Source organism: Papio anubis, chromosome 1, assembly GCF_008728515.1.
Source record: "Papio anubis isolate 15944 chromosome 1, Panubis1.0, whole genome shotgun sequence".
Classification (NCBI taxonomy): Eukaryota; Metazoa; Chordata; class Mammalia; order Primates; family Cercopithecidae; genus Papio; species Papio anubis.
The window spans coordinates 27,388,407-27,406,450 of NC_044976.1; the positions used below are offsets into that span (position 1 = coordinate 27,388,407).

General features: G+C 40.2%; 1 protein-coding gene across 34 annotated transcripts in view; it reads left to right on the forward strand.

Moving 5' to 3' along the window:
• EPB41 (erythrocyte membrane protein band 4.1) overlaps nucleotides 1-18,044 on the forward strand; it is a 230,613-nt gene that overhangs the window by 144,358 nt on the left and 68,211 nt on the right. For all 34 annotated transcript variants that reach the window (XM_031666271.1, XM_031666212.1, XM_031666285.1 and 31 more), the window contains 2 exons: nucleotides 823-920; nucleotides 4,317-4,489. In XM_031666271.1, the coding sequence (XP_031522131.1) occupies nucleotides 823-920; nucleotides 4,317-4,489 (271 nt within the window). The remainder of the gene's footprint in view (nucleotides 1-822; nucleotides 921-4,316; nucleotides 4,490-18,044) is intronic.

The window sequence follows — 18,044 nt, forward strand, 5'->3', positions numbered from 1 at the left end:
AAGTCTCACTGTGTCACCCAGGCTGGAGTGCAGTGGTGCGATCTCAGCTCACTGCAACCTCCACCTCCTGGGTCCAGGTGATTCTCCTACCTCAGCTTCCTGAGTAGCTGGGATTACAGGTGCGTGCCACCATGCCCGGCTAATTTTTTTTGTATTTTTAGTAGAGACGAGGTTTCACCATGTTGGTCAGGCTGGTCTTGAACTCCTGACCTTGTGATCTGCCCACCTCAGCCTCCCAAAGTGCTGGGATTACAGGCGTGAGCCACCACGCCTGGCATGTATACATATTTCAAAACAACATGTTGTAGATGATAAGTATGTACAATTTTTATTTGTCAATTTTAAAACTGGATTTAAAAATCTGGCTTGAAATAAAATCTTTAGCTCCTATTACTAATTTCTATTGCATAGTAATATTGATTGATTGGAGGACTTGGTCAATATCCCATTCCCTGTTCATTGAATAGTGTCCCAAATGCAGATAGTGACTAAGGAAAAGTAGTGTCTGGACAATCAAAAGGTAACTTAATTGTGTCTCAGAAAAATGTATAGTGAATGTGTGTGTATTTTCTGGAAAAAAAAAAAAAAAGCGTAAATTATATGAGATGCATTCCCTGGCTTTCTTACTTTGGAAAAAGCCACCCTCAGTGAGTGAATTTCTTTCAATAAGTAGGAAAAAATTTCAAATGACATTTTATGTCCTTAAATTGGTAACAGTGGCCTCTTTCTGTGGCACCATATTTCTCTGCTACTGTATCACTGTAATCTGGTACTTTATCACACGTAATACTTCATGTCCCATGTTTATTTGTGTTTTTGTAGCAAGAACAATATGAAAGTACCATTGGATTCAAACTTCCCAGTTACCGAGCAGCTAAGAAATTATGGAAGGTCTGTGTAGAACATCACACGTTTTTCAGGTATTATTCTCACTTAAGTATTTTTCAAGGATAAATTATTTATAACGTTTCTATTTTAAGCCTGCTATTAAAATTCCTTTCATTGTATGACTGGCACTGTTTTATTTAGCTCAGGTGAGATCATCTTAAGCAAGACAAAATGAATCCATTTCTCTCCCTTTGAGTTGAAAAGTATGCCTCAACATTTCCAAAGCACCTGTCTGTGTGTGGTAGAAGGAAGAGAGGAGTAAGGAATGGGAACCTGTATTTACTAGGGACTCTGGAATTGCATTAATTGTCACTAAAGTCAGTCCAATTAAGGGGAGATACCTTCACTTACTTCCACATGGAATTTTTTTTTTTTTTTGAGACAGAATTTCACTCTTGTTGTTTGTTTGTTTGAGATGAAGTCTCACTGTGTCACCCAGGCTGGAGTGCAGTGGTGCGATCTCAGCTCACTGCAACCTCCACCTCCCAAGTTCAAGCAATTCTCCTGCCTCAGCCTTCCAAGTAGCTAGGATTACAGATGCCTACCACCATGCTCAGCTAATTTTTTTTATTTTTAATAGAGACGGAGTTTCACTATGTTGGTCAGGCTGGTCTCAAACTCCTGACCTCAGGTGATCCACTCACCTTGGCCTCCCAGTGTGCTGGGATTATAGGCGTGAGCCACCGTGCCCAACCAGAATTTTTATTTTTATTTTTTTGTTTTGTTTTGTTTTTGTTTATTTTTTTTCCACATGGAATTTCTGTAAGCAATGCTTAACTAATTTTTGTGGGGCTTTTATACTATAAGGTTAAAGATGTGAAGCTGATTTTTTTTTTTTTTTTTTTTTTTTTGAGATGGAGTCTCGCTCTGTTGCCCAGACTGGAGTGCAGTGGCAAATCTCAGCTCACTGCAACCTCGGACTCCTGGGTTCAAGCAATTCTCCTGCTTCAGCCTCCTGAGCAGCTGGGATTACAGGTGCACACCACCATGCCTAGCTAATTTTTGTTTTTGTATTTTTAGTAGAGATGGGGTTTCACTGTGTTAACCAGGATGGTCTCGATCTGCTGACCTCATGATCCACCCACCTCGGCCACCCAAAGTGCTGGGATTACAGGCCAGAGTCACTGCGCTGGCCAACCTTGAAGCTGATTGTTAGCTTAGCTCTAATGAAACCTAGAAAGGGAGCACACAGAACCATATTTGAAGCCCAATAGTACCAGATAATCAGAAGACAGAAGAAAGTATTTCCTCTGCTGTTTGTTTGTGATGGAGTCTTGCTTTGTTGCCAGGCTGGAGTGCAGTCTGTGATCCTGGCTCACTGCTCCTGGGTTCCAGTGATTCTCCTGCCTCAGCCTCCCAAGTAGGTGGGATTACAGATGCCCACGACCACGCCTGGCTATTTTTTATATTTTTAGTAGAGATGGAGTTTCGCTACATTGGCCAGGCTGGTCTCAAACTCCTGACCTCAAGTGATCTGCTCACCTCGGCCTCCCAGAGTGCTGGGATTATAGGAGTGAGCCACCGTGCCAAGAGGCCATATTATTAACCCCTTGAATTCATCTACCAAGCATTTTCTGTGTGCTTACCCTTCTTGTATGCACCATGCTAGGCACTGGGAATATACCACAAGATAATTCTAATCTCTCTCCTGATGGAACCCAATCTAGTAGAGAAGACAGATCCTAGACAAGTAATTACTTGTGTTGAAAGGAGAGTTAGCTAGTTATTTATCAGTTTGCCTTTTTTTTTTTTTTTTTTATGAGACAAGAATCTCACTCTGTTGCCCAGGCTGGAGTGCAGTGGCGTGATGCCTCAGCCTCTCAAGTAGCTGTGACTACAGGTGCACACCACCATGCCTGGCTAATTTTTAAATTTTTAGTAGAGACTGGATTTCACCATGTTGACCAGGCTGGTCTCGAACTCCTGACCTTAGGTGATCCACTTGCGTTGGCCTCTCATAGTGCTGGGATTACAGGCGTGAGCCACTGCGCCCGGCCCAGTTTGCCTTTTTAAGAACATTTCTTTATTATGGGAAATTTCATCTGTAGCAACAGTACAATAAAATCCCCTTGTATTTATCACCCAGCTTCAATAAGTATCACCCCAAAGCCAATCTTGTTTCATCTGTATCCCTACCCATTCCTTCCCCCTACTTCCAAGATTATTTTGAAGCAAATCCCAGGCCTCATGTCATTTCATTCATAAATAAACTTGATTCTTAAAGAGAGAGAGATAATCCTGATGTATTTTCCTTCTATTTATATTTTCATATAATAGCACTATAGCACAGTCAACAAGAAGAAAATTCAAGGAAATTAATATTTCATTTATTTCAAAATGAAACAGGGTACATTTTATACCCAATTAAAGAATCTTAATTATTGGCATTAACACATTTGTTTGTGCTTTTATCATCCCTCCTTCTTTAAAATCAAACCACAAAAGTAGAATTTTTTTAAAAAGAGCAAGGAGGAGTAAAAAATAGTGATTTTTGAATGTTTAATACCTGTGGTATAGATTTCAACTGCAGCCAGTATACTTATTTGTAGGATGGCATATTTAAATCCATTGCATCAAAATAAGAGGATACCTTAAAATGTAATGCTCCCTTACATAAAAGAAAGTGTATGTTTGCTGAATTGAAATTAATTACCTCAAAGGGAAAAGTACTCTCTTTTTGTTAGTATTTGATCTAGGAATTTATGTATTTATTCAACAAACATTTATTGGGTATCATATTTATGCCAGGCACTATGCCAGAAGCAAAAACACAAAGATGAATAAGCCATGGTGTTTGTTCTTCACTCCTAGAGAATTCAGTCTTATAGGGAAGACCAGCATAGAAATAGATTGTTTAATTCAGTATGGTACAAAGAGTACATAGAGTACCATATAGGAAAAAGATGGGGTTCCTAAGTGAGTGTAAAAATACACCGAATAACCTCTTAAATAGATTACCAGGCATTAATTGAGTTTGGAGTGCATTTGACAAAACTGTCATTCTAGTAGAGTGGAAAAAGAACTCTGGGCTTGGACTTTGTTTCTGCCTAATATCCTAACAGCTGTGTGACCTTAAACAAGTAACTTCTTTTTTGAGGTTCAGTTTCCTTTATCTATAAAATAGTGAAAACATTACAAGGATATAGTAAAAATACTGCAGTGCTGTAAAAACGTTTTGAAAACTGTAAGGCCCTTTCTATAGAGATATAAATGATATTATTAATGTAGGTCCCAACTAAATTATACTGGTTGCTTTGAGAAATGACAAAGAAGCCAAAATAATGATTACTTGATTGAAAATTTCTTAGTAACTATATGGAAACCCTAAGAATTGTTGAAACTTTTTTATTCTTGATTTTGTTTTTAATTTTACAGTTTTAGAATAAGATGAATATATAATAATATGACTATTATGATTTTCCCCCCAGATTGACATCTACAGACACCATTCCCAAAAGCAAATTTCTTGCGCTAGGATCCAAATTTCGATACAGTGGCCGGACTCAAGCTCAGACCAGGCAAGCTAGTGCTCTAATTGACAGGCCTGCCCCACACTTTGAGCGTACAGCAAGTAAACGGGCTTCCCGGAGCCTCGATGGAGGTTTGTATTGAATATTAATTATTTCTTGTGATCATAATTCATTTGGAAAGATAAAGGAAGTACAGTTGTCTATAAGAGAACCAAATTAAAGAAGCTCAGGGTTGGGCCTGGTGTGGTGGCTCACACCTGTAATCCTAGCACTTTGGGAGGCCAGGGTGGGTGGATTGCCTAAGCTCAGGAGTTTGAGACCAGCCTGGGCAACACAGCGAAACCCCGTCTCTATTATTGAAAAAAATTAGCTGGGCGTGGTGGCGTATGCCTGTAGTCCCAGCTACTCAGGACGCAGAGGCAGGAGAATTGCTTGAACCCAGGAGGTGGAGGTTGCAGTGAGCCGAGATCACGCCGTTGGACTCCAGCCTGGCTGACAGAGTGGGACTCCGTCTCAAAAAAAAAAGAAGCTCAGTAGTGAAATGAAAGGGATCTTACTAATTGTCTAATATTAATAGAACCATCTTAAGAAAAGGAAAATAGAGATTCAGAGAGTAGTAACTAGATCATGGTTCCACTGCTAGGTAGCGGTAGATCAAACACTACCAGAATTAGAATTATAAATCTACATCTATCAGAATCTTTACCACAGAGTAAAAATCTAATGTAGTATGCTGAACTGAAGCCCTCTTAGCATTTAAAAATAGCTATTATATTTTTCTGCGGTCCTGGTAACACAGGAGGCTGAGGCAGGAGGATAGCTTGAGCCCAGGAGGTGGAGGCTTATGATTGCACCTCTATACTCTAGCCTAGGCCATAAAGTGAGACACTGTCTCTAAAAAAAAAATAAATAAATAATAGCTATTTTCTATAGTAGAAAAGAGGAAAAGGGTCTGCCTTACTACAACAATCTTTTTTTTTTTTTTTTTTTTTATTTTTTTTTTAGATGGAGTCCCACTCTGTGGCCCAGGCTGGAGTGCAGTGATGCAACCTCGGCTCACTGCAACCTCTGCCTACCGAGGTTCAAGTGGTTCTCCTGCCTCAGCCTCCCGAGTAGCTGTGATTACAGGCACGTGCCACCATTCCTGGCTAATTTTTGTATTTTTAGTAGAGATGAGGTTTCACCATGTTCACCAGGCTAGTCTCAAACTCCTGACCTCAGGTCATCTACCCACCTCGGCCTCCCAAAGTGCTGAGATTACAGGTGTGAGCCACTGTGCCCAGCCATACAAGAATAATTTAAAAAGAAGTTTGTCACGTGGCAATTATGGATAGGAAATTCCAATATCCTATTGTTGGAGTCGCCAAATGTTGTTTAAATAAAATAGGGAGGAAATACACAAATTTCATGATTGTATATACTGACAGAAGGTCCGTCTGAATTGATATATTGTGGGAGGATCTTCTAAGTCAGCATTTGAGACCATTACTGAAATGAGCTAATAAGCTACATTCAGTTCTTTATGTCACTAAGAAAAGAGTGGCTAATAAATAAAAATTCAGGCTGGGTGCAGTGGCTCACACCTGTAATCGCAGCACTTTGGGAGGCCAAGGTGGATGGATCACATGAGGCCAGGAGTTCGAGATCAGCCTGGCCAACATGGTGAAACCCCGTCTCTAATAAAAATACAAAAATCAGCCAGGCATGGTGGCACACTCCTGTAATCCCAGCTACACAGGAGGCTGAGGCATGAGAATTGCTTAAACCCAGGAGGCGGAGGTTGCAGTGAGCCAAGATTGCGCAACTGGACTCCAGCCTGGGAGACAGAGACTGTCTCATAAATAAATAAATGAATAAATGAAAATTCAGAAGGGCTGGGTATGGTGGCCCATGCCTGTAATCCCAGCACTTTGGGAGGCTGAGGCAGGCTGATCACTTGAGGTCAGGAGTTCAAGACCAGCCTAGCCAGTACAGTGCAACTCTGCCTCTACTAAAAGTATAAAAATTAATTGGGCGTGATGGCACACGCCTGTAATCCCAGCTACTCGGGAGGCTGAGGCACGAGAATTGTTTAAACCTGGGAGGCGGAGGTTGCAGTGAGCTGAGATGGCACCACTGTACTCCAGCCTAGGCGACAGAGTGAGACTCTGTCTCAAAATAAAATAAAATAAATAAAAGGCCGGGCGCGGTGGCTCAAGCCTGTAATCCCAGCACTTTGGGAGGCCGAGATGGGCGGATCACAAGGTCAGGAGATCAAGACCATCCTGGCTAACACGGTGAAACCCCGTCTCTACTAAAAAATACAAAAATCTAGCCGGGCGAGGTGGCGGGCGCCTGTAGTCCCAACTACTCGGGAGGCTGAGGCAGGAGAATGGCGTAAACCTGGGAGGCAGAGCTTGCAGTGAGCTGAGATCCGGCCACTGCACTCCAGCCTGGGCGACAGAGGGAGACTCCGCCTCAAAATAAATAAATAAATAAATAAATAAATAAATAAATAAAAGATATAAGTTCAGAAGGCAGTAACCCAAATAGGGTATTATTGATTACCTTTATTATTTGTTACCAGTGTACAACCCTATGCTAGCTACTGTAAAAGCAAGGTACATGTTGTTATGTGCATATATAGTGTAGAGGTTAAGGATTTGGGTTCTGGAATCAGACAGACCTGATTCCAGTATCAACCCTAGCATTTATGAGGTATGTTCCTAGGCAAATTACTTTATTTCTCTGTGCCTCAGTTTTCTCATTTGTAAAATGGAGATGATGATAGTATCATACTACCTCAGAGTTTTCATGAGGAATAAATGAGGTGGCATATGTATGGTACTTAGCACAATGGCTGGCACTTAATAAGTTCCCCCCCACAAAATGTTAGCTATCATTAAGATACTGTTTTTCTGGCTGTAACATTTGTATCATCTGGAACCATGCTACTATATTCTGGTTTGTGATGTATGCAGACTCTCTCATGAGGTATGTAGACCATTATACAGCAGCCATAGTCACCATTTGGAAATTCCCTACTAATTGAGCAAGTATTTCTTTCCATGATGTGAGGAAATTTTTTAATATAATGTAAAAAGATCCTTTTTACAATGTTCCTCTTGGTTTCATAGTTTAGTCATCTCTTGTGCTAGGTAATGTGCTAGGTGTGAGTCCCTGCCCTCATTGGATTCTTAACCTAATGGAGGATATTATAATATTCATCAGAGTGAAAGAAACAAGGCATTATGAGAGCCTATATCCTTAATTTAGAGGAATCGGGAAGGGGTCAGCCACATTTGGAAAAAAGATCACCTAAGCAATAGGACTTTTGTGCTTCCATGCTGTGAGTCATGTTTTGTTTTGTTTTGTTTTGTTTGAGACAGAGCCTCACTCTGTCGCCCAAGCTGCAGTGCAGTGGCACAATCTCAGCTCACTGCAACCTCTGCCTGTAGGGTTCAAGTGATTCTCATGCCTCAGCCTCCCAAGTTGCTGGGATTACAGGCATGTGCCACCACACCTGGCTAATTTTTGTATTTTTAGTAGAGATGAAGTTTCACCATGTTGGCCAGGCTAATCTTGAACTCCTGGCCTCAAGTAATCTGCCTGCCTCAGCCTCCCAAAGTCCTGAGATTACAGACATGACACCCCCCACCTTTTTTTTTTTTTTGGAGTGTTTTTCTACTCTCCTGAGGGGCTGTTTTTAATAGTAACAATACAAGTCATGTTGTGTGCTTTGTCTTAATCTTCATGAAAACACTATGAACTAGGCTTGAAGATTAAATAACTTTTCTTGAGACATAACATCTGATAAATGGAAGTGCTAAGAGTGGAATTCAGGTTGATTTAACTCTAAAACTCATGTTCTTTCAGGTACATATTTATTACTTTGTTCAACAATTTTTCCTGTGGGCCAGGTGGTATTCCAGTCACTAGAGACACAGCTGTGAGCACACAAACATTGTCTCTGCCTTCATGGAGCTTACATTCTGTCACTGGAAACAGAGAAGAATAAAACAAAATAATTTCAGATGGTGATGAATGCTGTGGAGAAAATAAAACAGGATAAGGGATATAGACTATCTGGGGAAGGGGGAGATTAAGGAGTATTTCAGATTGGATGGTCCAATCTAATTTAGAAGGCTTCTCTGAGGAGCTTCATTTGAGCTGAGACCTGAATTATGTGAAGGAGCCAGCCATCTCAAAATCTAGGGGAAGAGCCTTGCAGAAGAGGGAGTAGCGAGTACGAAGTCCTAAAGGTAGGAATGAGCTTGCCGTGTGTCTAGAGCAGGGCTGTCCCATGGACCTTTCCGTGCTGATAGAAATCTTTCATTTTGTGATATCCAGTTCAGTAGCCAATAGATATATGTTTCTGTCCACTAAGAACTTGAAATGTGGCTATGTAACTGAGGAACAGAATTTTAATTCCAATTTAAATAGCCACATGTGACGTATAGCTCTCATATCAGACAACATAGGTCTAGATTCCAGAAAATGAAGGGGTGAGGAGTACAAAATAAATGAGGTCAGAGAAGTAGGTGGGAGCCAGATTGTATAGGGCCTTGTGGGCCACAGTAAAGAGTAGATTTTATTTCATTTGCACTGGGAAGCTATTAGAGAGAGTGATGTAATCTGAATCCCATTTTTAAAAGATCGCTGACAGCTGAAAAGTGCATTGAAGTGTCAGTGAAAGAAGCAGGGCGAAGGCTGTTGCAGAGTCTGGGACAGCTTGGACTTGAGTGTTGGCAACAAAGACAGGGAAAAGTAGTCAGGGATACATTTGGAGATAGGGCTGACTGAATTGCTGATAAATTAAGTATTGGAGATGATAAGGAAAAGAAACTTAAGTTTTATTGCTTGGCTTAATCATTTAGTAGAATGAGAAAATCTGGGAGAGTAGCAGAGCTGGGGATATGGAAAATAAAAACTTCTATTGTGGATAAGTTAAGTTTGAGGCATAATCATTTAATCTTCATGTCTTTGCCATATTCAGATAACACTATCAGGCATCTCCCTCCTTGTCCAGTAAATCACCTTACGTCCAGTTTACCTTAGGTATGGGGAATTATCTTTTTATCCTCATTTTTCAGGTGAGAAAACTGAGGTTGGGAAGTTTAAGTGACTTGTTCAGCATCTCACAGACAGTAAGTTGCAAGCTATGACAAAAATCCAGGTCTGTCTGATAGCATGTTCCATGGCTTTTCCTGCTAAATGGAGTTTCATGGTTATATAGATACTATGCCTGATGTATTGCCTTTTCCTGATAGCAAAGATAACCAGAGTCAAGTGTTAATGAGCTTTGGTACCTTGAACAAGTTAGAAAGCTGTACAGAAATCACATCTTGACTGCCTTATTACATTTATATTCCGGAAATTTTTTTAAGATGCATGGTGTTAACTTGTCCTGGTAATTACCACAGTTCTTGCTACATTGTATTTAATAAATAAATATTGGCTGGGTGTGGTAGCTCATGCCTGTAATCCCAGCACTTTGGGAGGCTGAGGTGGGTGGATCATTTGAGGTCAGGAGTTCGAGACCAGCCAGGCCGACATGTTGAAACTCTGTCTCTACTAAAAATACAAAAATATTAGCCAATTAGCTGGGCATGGTGGCATGTGCCTGTACTCCCAGCTACTCAGGAGGCTGAGGCAGGAGAATCGCTTGACCGCAGGAGGCAGAAGTTGCAGTGAGCTGAGATCACACCTGCACACCAGCCTGGATGACAGAGTGAGACTCCGTCTCAAAAATAACAGTAAAGTAAAATAAAATATCATTCTGTCCCCACTGTATTCCAATGTCACCTTTGTTATAAATCAGGTGACCATAAATTTGGGAGTTCATTTCTGGTCTCTCTAACCTCTTGTATTCATCGTTGTCTATCCTTGTGTCAATACCACACTATCTTAATTATTCTAGCTTTTATAAGTGTTATCTAAGTTCTCTAACAATATTCTCTAAGATTATCTTGGCTATTTTTAGCCCTTAGCATTATCTTACATATTGTGGAATCAGATTTTCAATTTCCACTAAAAAAGTCTTAATAGTTTTATTGAGATTTAGTTGATTATATGAATCAGTTTGGAGAGAATTGATATTATTATAATATTGAATCTTCTGATTCACAAACATGCTATAACCCTCCTTTTGTTTGGGTTTCCTTTAATTTCTCTCAATAATGTTTTGTGATTTTTGGTGTAGGTAACTTGTGCATCTTATATTAGATTTATTCTTAGAGATTTGATGTCGTTTGCTATTTTATATTAATATTATTAGACAGGGTGTCTGTCATCCAGGCTGGAGTGCGATGGAGCAATCATGAGTCACTGCAGTCTCGGTCTCCCAGGCTCAGGTGATCCTCCCACCTCAGCCTCCCAAGTAGCTAGGACTACAGGTGCACGCCACCATGCCTAGCTAATTATTTTATTTATTTTATTTATTTATTTTTTTTTTAGAAACAGGGTCCTGCCATGTTGCCCAGGCTGGTCTCAAACTCCCAGGCTCAGGCGATCCTCCCACCTTGGCTTCCCAAGGTGCTAGGATTACAAGAGTGAGCCACCACACCCAGCCATCTTTTGCTATCTTAAATGATATCTTTTGGTTTTTGGCTGGTTGCAGTGCCTCATGCCTATAATCCCAGCACTTTGGGAGGCCAAGGTGGGAGGATCACTTAAGCCTGAGAGTTCAAGACCAGCCTGGACACCATAGCAAGATGCTGTGTCTTAAAAAAAAATTAGCTGAGCATGGTGGTGCACACCTGTGGTCCCAACTACATGGAAGGCTGAGGGAGGAGGATCACTTCAGCCTAGGAGGTTAAGGCTGCAGTGAGCCGTTTCTGTGCCACTGCACTGCAGCTAGGTCGACAGAGGGAGACCCTGTCTCTAAAATAAAATAAAACAAATAAATGGTATCTTAAATTTGTTATTTTTGTTGTTTTGGTACATAGAAATACAATAGATTTTTTCTAGTTTGACCTTATACTCAGTAATCTTACTAAAAAATTTATCATTAATTTTAATGGTTTATCTGTGGGTTATTTGGGGTATACATTATTGTGTACCCAACATCAACTGAAAATAATGATTGTTGTATTTCTTCCTTTCCATCTCGCACTTTTAATTTCTTTAATTGCTTTGTTGCTGGCTAAAACATCCAATGTAATGCTGAATACAAGCGTTAATAACTGTCATCTTTCCCAGTTTTAGGGCTAAAGCTTCAGTATTTCATCAAGCTTCCTTATATGGTATTTTCTTTATCATATAAAGAAGTTTTCATTCTAGTTTCCTACATGTTTCAATTGTGAATTAGTGTTACTTTTATCAAATGCTTTTTACTTCATCTGTTGATATCATAAAATGATTGTTCTCCTTTTTATGTGGTGGATTATTTTTACTTTCAATTTTTAAACCACCTAAGAATTTTTGGAGTAAGCTCAAATTGGTCATAATACACTTTTCTTTTTTTATCATTTTGGGGTTTTTCCTTTTTTGTCATGTTGTGGTCAGGCTTTAGCTTCAAATTTATGCTGGTCTCATAAAATAAATTGAAAAGAATTCCTTCTTTTTCTGTTCTCTGGAAGAGTTTGTTGAAGACTGTTGTCATTTCTTTGTTACCATTTAGAAGAGTTCGCCTTTGAAGCCATATCTGGTCCTAGAGATCTCACTGTGGGAGGTTCTTTACTTACAGATTCAGTGTCTTTATTAGATAAGGGACTATTAAAATGTTCTAGTTCTTGTTTCAGTTTTGATAAACTGTGTTTCTTTTTTCTTTCTTTCTTTCCTTTTTTTTTTTTTTTTTTTTTTTGGAGAAACAGTCTTAGCTCTCTCAGGCTGGAGTACAGTAACGCCATCATAGCTTGCTGTAGCCTTGACCTCCCAGGCCCAAATGATCCTCCCACCTCAGCATCCTGAGTAGCTGGTACCACAAGTACACGCTACCACACCCCACTAATTTTTTAATTTTTATAGAGACAAGGTCTTACTGTGTTGCCCAGGCTGATCTTGAACACCTGGGCTCAAGCAGTCCTCTCACCTAGGCCTCTCAAAGTGCTGGGATTATAGGTGTGAGTCATTGCACCTGGCCTAGTTGTGTTTTTCTAGGCAATGTGCATTTTATCCAAATTTCCAAATATATTTACATAAGGCTGGGTATCTTTTTAATACCTGTAAGAACTATAGCAGGGTCCACTTTTTGCATTCGTGATATTGGTAAGTTGTACCCTTTTTGTTTCAAATAGGCTTGCTAGAGATATATTGACTTTATTAATCTTTTCTTTCTTAAATTGTAAATTGACTATATATTTATTATTTACTTATTTATATTTGAGATGGAGTTTTACTCTTGTTGCCCAGACTGGAATGCAATGGTGCGATCTCAGCTCACTGCAACTTCTGCCTCCCAAGTTCAAGCAATTCTCCCACCTCAGCCTCCCAAGTAGCTGGGATTACAGGTGTGCGCCACCATGCCCAGCTAAGTTTTGCATTTTTAGTAGAGACGGGGTTTCACCATGTTGGTCAGGCTGGTCTCTACCTCCTGACCTCAAGTGATCTGCCTACTTCGGCCTCCAAAAGTTCTGGGATTGTGGGCATGAGCCACCAAGCCGGGATGACAATTTATAATTGTATATATTTATGGGGTACAAAGTAATCTTCTTAATTTTTTCAAAGAACCAACTTTTGGTTTTGTTGTTTTTTTCCTATTATATATACTTTAACTCATGTCAGCTCATATCTTTATTATCTTTATTTTCTTTACACTTTTATTGAGCTTTTTTAAAAATAATTTCTTGAACTAGATACTCATTAATGTTCATTATTTCTTTTTTTTATTTTTATTTTTGTTTTGTTTTGTTTTGTTTTTGAGACGGAGTCTCGCACTGTCACCCAGGCTGGAGTGCAGTGTTGCGATCTTGGCTCACTGCAACCTCTGCCTCCCGGGTTCAAGCAATTCTCCTGCCTCAGCCTCCTGAGTAGCTGGGACTACAGGTGCACGCCACTACGCCCAGCTAATTTGTGTGTGTGTGTGTGTGTGTGTTTTGTTTGTTTGTTTGTTTTTCAATAGAGATGGGGTTTCACAGTGTTGGCCAGGATGGTCTCAATCTCGACCTCGGGATCCACCCGCCTCGGCCTCCCAAAGTGCTGGGATTACAGGCATGAGCCACCGGCACCCAGCCAATGTTCATTATTTCTTACAACTTAACCTTAGAATGTAAGTGACTTGCCTAAGGTCACATAGCTAGTTGGAAAGAATTAGGAGGGAATCCAGGACCATTCTCCTAGGCCCATGCTTTTTACTCTTCACCGTGATTACTTTTTTTTTTAAGAAAGGGTAGAATAAAAGTTAATAGTCAATATTGGTTGAGCACTTAGTATGTTCCAGGCACTGTTCTAAGCATTTTGCATATCTTTTAAGTATCTGAAGTGCATATAAACGAATAGGACAATATTTTTTTTGTAGTTCTGTTTTTAAATGTCTTTTTCTCTTTGTGCTTTGGTATAAAAACTGGAAACATGTCTGTGGAACTATTTTTCCCTCCTTTCCTTAGATACTTCTCCGTGCTCCTTAAAAGATACTTTTTCCCGTTGAGTCACCCCTCCCTTTTCAAAAAATTAATATAACTCTGTAAGCTAGAGATGATGTATCAGGGAAACTTTTACAAGAATTGCTTTATAACGGCTCTCATTTTAATGATAAAAATGAGCATTCCCTTTCTCTTCTGTTATGTCTGGTCCTCAGAGCATCTGCCTCACCAGCTGGAATACCAAAACTGGTTCTGATCCCAGTTTTATGATAGAGTAGTAAGTTGCAAGGGTAGCTAATAATGATGACAAAGATTATATTTTTCTTGTACTTTTTGCTTTTCAAAGCATTTCCATGTATTCCTTTTTAATACTAGCTACTTAGGGAATAAGAAAAAGCATTTAGGAATTACGGTTTTACTCATGAGGAAACTGGAGCACAAAAGAAAGGGCCACACAACCAGGTAGTTCATCCATTCGGTGAGCAGTGATTAAGTGAATCTTGCCAGGGGTGTACATCCTTGTCACCTTTGGAGCTTTGAAACAAAACACATGCCCAAGCCTCACTCTTGGATAGCTCATCTCACTAGAGTGGGCGGATAGCTTATCTCACGCATCATCCGATTTTTTTGTTTTTCAAGATCTACAAATGATTTATGTGGTCCTCTGATAAAAGAACCACCCTACTGCACACTAGCAGAAATTGTGCTAGTAAATAACAGCTAGAAGTAGAAGTTGTTTGCCTTTACTCAGTCTGATAGTTTGAATTTTATTCTTTACTGCTCTAGTATGTAACTAAGTTTCTATTGTCAACCAAGAGCAATATAGTATTTAAGTTAGTGGGTCACCATCAGCGTTTTTCTTTGTGTAGACCTTCAGATATGGGAGATACTGGATTTTTAAGTTATGTATTGTCTATATATGCCCCAAAATGTTGTAAATATTAATAGCTGAATTAATAAAACTGAAGACCCACACATCTTAAAAAGCAATCACTACCCCCAACACTATAAATATACTAAAAAGCATTGAATTATATATTTTAAATGAGTGAACTGTATGGTATGTGAATTATGTCTCAAAACTGTTTAAAAAAGCCACGATCACTACCATGATATTATAGAGTTAACATCTTCCATATTTTACATATGATTAAACTAAAGTTTGTAAGATTAAGCTCCATGCCTTAGGTCACACTACTGTGTGTGACTGAGTCTGGGCCTAAGACTCATAATTTGGCTTTTGCCTCTGTTCCATGCAGCCTTTCACAGCCAGGGCTTTTTATTGTAATGTTATTATTTTTCCAATCTCTGAACTGTGTTTCTGTCAGTTTCCACACTAATACCTTCTTTTCCACATACAGTACAGATTGCCAAGGCTAGGAATGCTAAAGACATAAATCATTTGGCTCTGCAATATTAGTACTGGATTGAAACCAAAGACAAGTGGCAAAAAACACATGGTGAAAGCATGGGCTATGTTTCTGTGATGCCAGGCATAGTTGAATTAATTCTTTGAGAGGAGGTGTGAATACACATGTATAATGATACTTAAACACAACTGTGAGCAAAATATTTTGTCACATTCCCCTGTGTTGTCAGGTTTGGTCTGCCATCTGCCATTCTTGCAGTGACTGCTTAAAGCACCCATTAGTAGTAGCTCTGTGCTAATCCAGAGTTATTAGTACTAACCCAGTAGTAGCAATCTGTGCAAGAGGCCACAGATTTTTCATGGAAAGATAAAGAAGAGGTTTTTTTTTTTTTTTTTTTTTTTTTTTTGACAGAGTCTCGCTCTGTTGCCTAGGCTGGAGTGCAGTGGTGCAATCTTGGCTCACTGCAAGCTCCGCCTCCTGGGTGCAAGCCATTCTCCTGCCTCAGCCTCCCAAGTAACTCGAACTACAGGCGCCCACAACCACGCCTGGCTAATTTTTTGTATTTTTTAGTAGAGATGGGTTTCACTGTGTTAGCTAGGATGGTCTCAATCTCCTGATCTTGTGATCCACCCACCTTGGCCTCCCAAAGTGCTGGGATTACAGGCATGAGCCATAGCACCTGGCCAATAAAGGGGATTCTTGAATTTCTGCTGTTTTTCCGATATATTCTCTAAGGAATTAGTTCTTTCATTGGAGATTACTATAGGGTAATGAGCATTTCTTTCTTTTTCTTTTTCTTTTTTTTTTTTTTGAGACAGAGTCTGGCTCTGTTGCCCAGGCTGGAGTGCAGTGGCACAATCTCAGCTCACGCAAGCTCTGCCTCCTGGGTTCAGGCCATTCTCCTGCCTCAGCCTCCCTAGTAGCTGGGACTACAGGCACCCACCACCACGCTTGGCTAATTTTTGTACTTTTAGTAGAGATGACATTTCACCACGTTGACCAGGCTGGTCTCAACTCCCAACCATGACTTCCCACCTTGGCCTCCCAAAGTGCTGGGATTACAGGTGTGAGCCACCGCACCTGGCCAAGCATTTCTTTCTTGATATTGTTGTATGAAGTAGTTGAGAATTTAAAGTTTTTATCTGTTCAGATTTATGGAATTCCTTTATCTGATCCTTACAATTTATAAATCTAAAAATTTCAGGATGAATTATGTTCAGTTATAGTCAGTTTAAGAATGCAGGAAAGTATATAATAAAAATTACTGATTTCCATGCAAATTGATTAAAATATAAAAGTCTTGGCCGGGCGCGGTGGCTCACGCCTGTAATCCCAGCACTTTGGGAGGCCAAGGCAGGCAGACTGAAGCTGAGGTCAGGAGTTCGAGACAGGCCTGGCTAACATGGTGGGAGACCCCCGTCTCTACTAAAGATACAAAAAATTAACTGGGCATGGTGGCACACGCCTGTAGTCCCAGCTACTGGGGAGGCTGAGGCAGGAGAATCGCTTGAACCTGAGAGGCAGAGATTGCAGTGAGCAGAGATCGTGCCATTGCACTCCAGCCTAGGCGACAGAGCCTCTGTCTAAAAAAAAAAAAAAAAAAAAAAAAAAAAAAAAAAAAAAAAAAAAGTCTTAGTACAAAAGAGGATAACAATATGTTATCAGAAACACAATGTCGAAAAACACTTTTATTCCTAGATACTGTCAGATAAGTGAAGTTTTATTACAAAGTGTAAATGTTTTATACTTTGTTACCAACATAAACCACAAAAAGGGCATGAGCGATTGTTTTGGAAGTGTTGCCCAAAAACTTGTGATACCAAATATTCCAACACAACAATTAGCTCTTAGAAAGATCGATGCATGGAGCGTAGCCAGTCCAGCATTTTTAGAGGTGCCGAGACGAAACAGATCGAGATTATCCTGGTTAACACGGGTGAAACCCCGTTTCATTGAAAAATATGCCAAATAGCCGGAAGTGCTGGGTATGCTGTCTTCAGCATTGAAGAGGCAGGAGAATGGCGTGCCAGTGAGGCCGAGATCCGGGTTACTCAGCCTGGCGAGACTCGCTCAAAAAAAAGAAAAGATCAAGATTTTATCATAAGCCTGTATAGTTTATTCTCTCTAAAACAGTGTATATAGCTTTTCCCCTAAATTAAGGTTTCTTTTTTGAGACGGAGTCTCGCTTTCTCTGTCACCCAGGCTGGAGTACAGTGGCCTGATCTCAGCTCACTGCAAGCTCCGCCTCCCCAGGTTTATGCCATTCTCCTCTGCCTCAGCCTCCCGAGTAGCTGGGACTACAGGCCCCGCCACCTCACCCGCTAGTTTTTTGTATTTTTAGTAGAGACGGGTTTCACCTGTTAGCCAGGATGGTCTCGATCTCCTGACCTCGTGATCCGCCCGTCTCGGCCTCCCAAAGTGCTGGGATTACAGGCTTGAGCCACCGCGCCCGGCCAGGTTTCTTAACCTCAGTAACTTCAGCCTCTATGCACTGGATGCCAGTACCTCCTTTCTCTTCCCTCCTCAGTTACAACAACCAAAAATGTCTCCAGACATTGCCAAATATTCTGTGGGGACAATTTACTCCAGTTGAGAACCACTGCCCTAAATATATTAGAGAATAAGAGCTATAATACAAATTGGTAAGACTGAGAGATAGTGGGACAGAACTCAAAAGATATTTTTGTTTAGGTTTGAGTACTGACAAAGATTTTGAGTTCGTGTTATTTTAATCAAAGGATATATTATTAAAAGGGAGAGCATCTGGTTCAAAAATTTGTCCTTACAAGCATCAGAAAGTAGTTTGTGTCTTACCA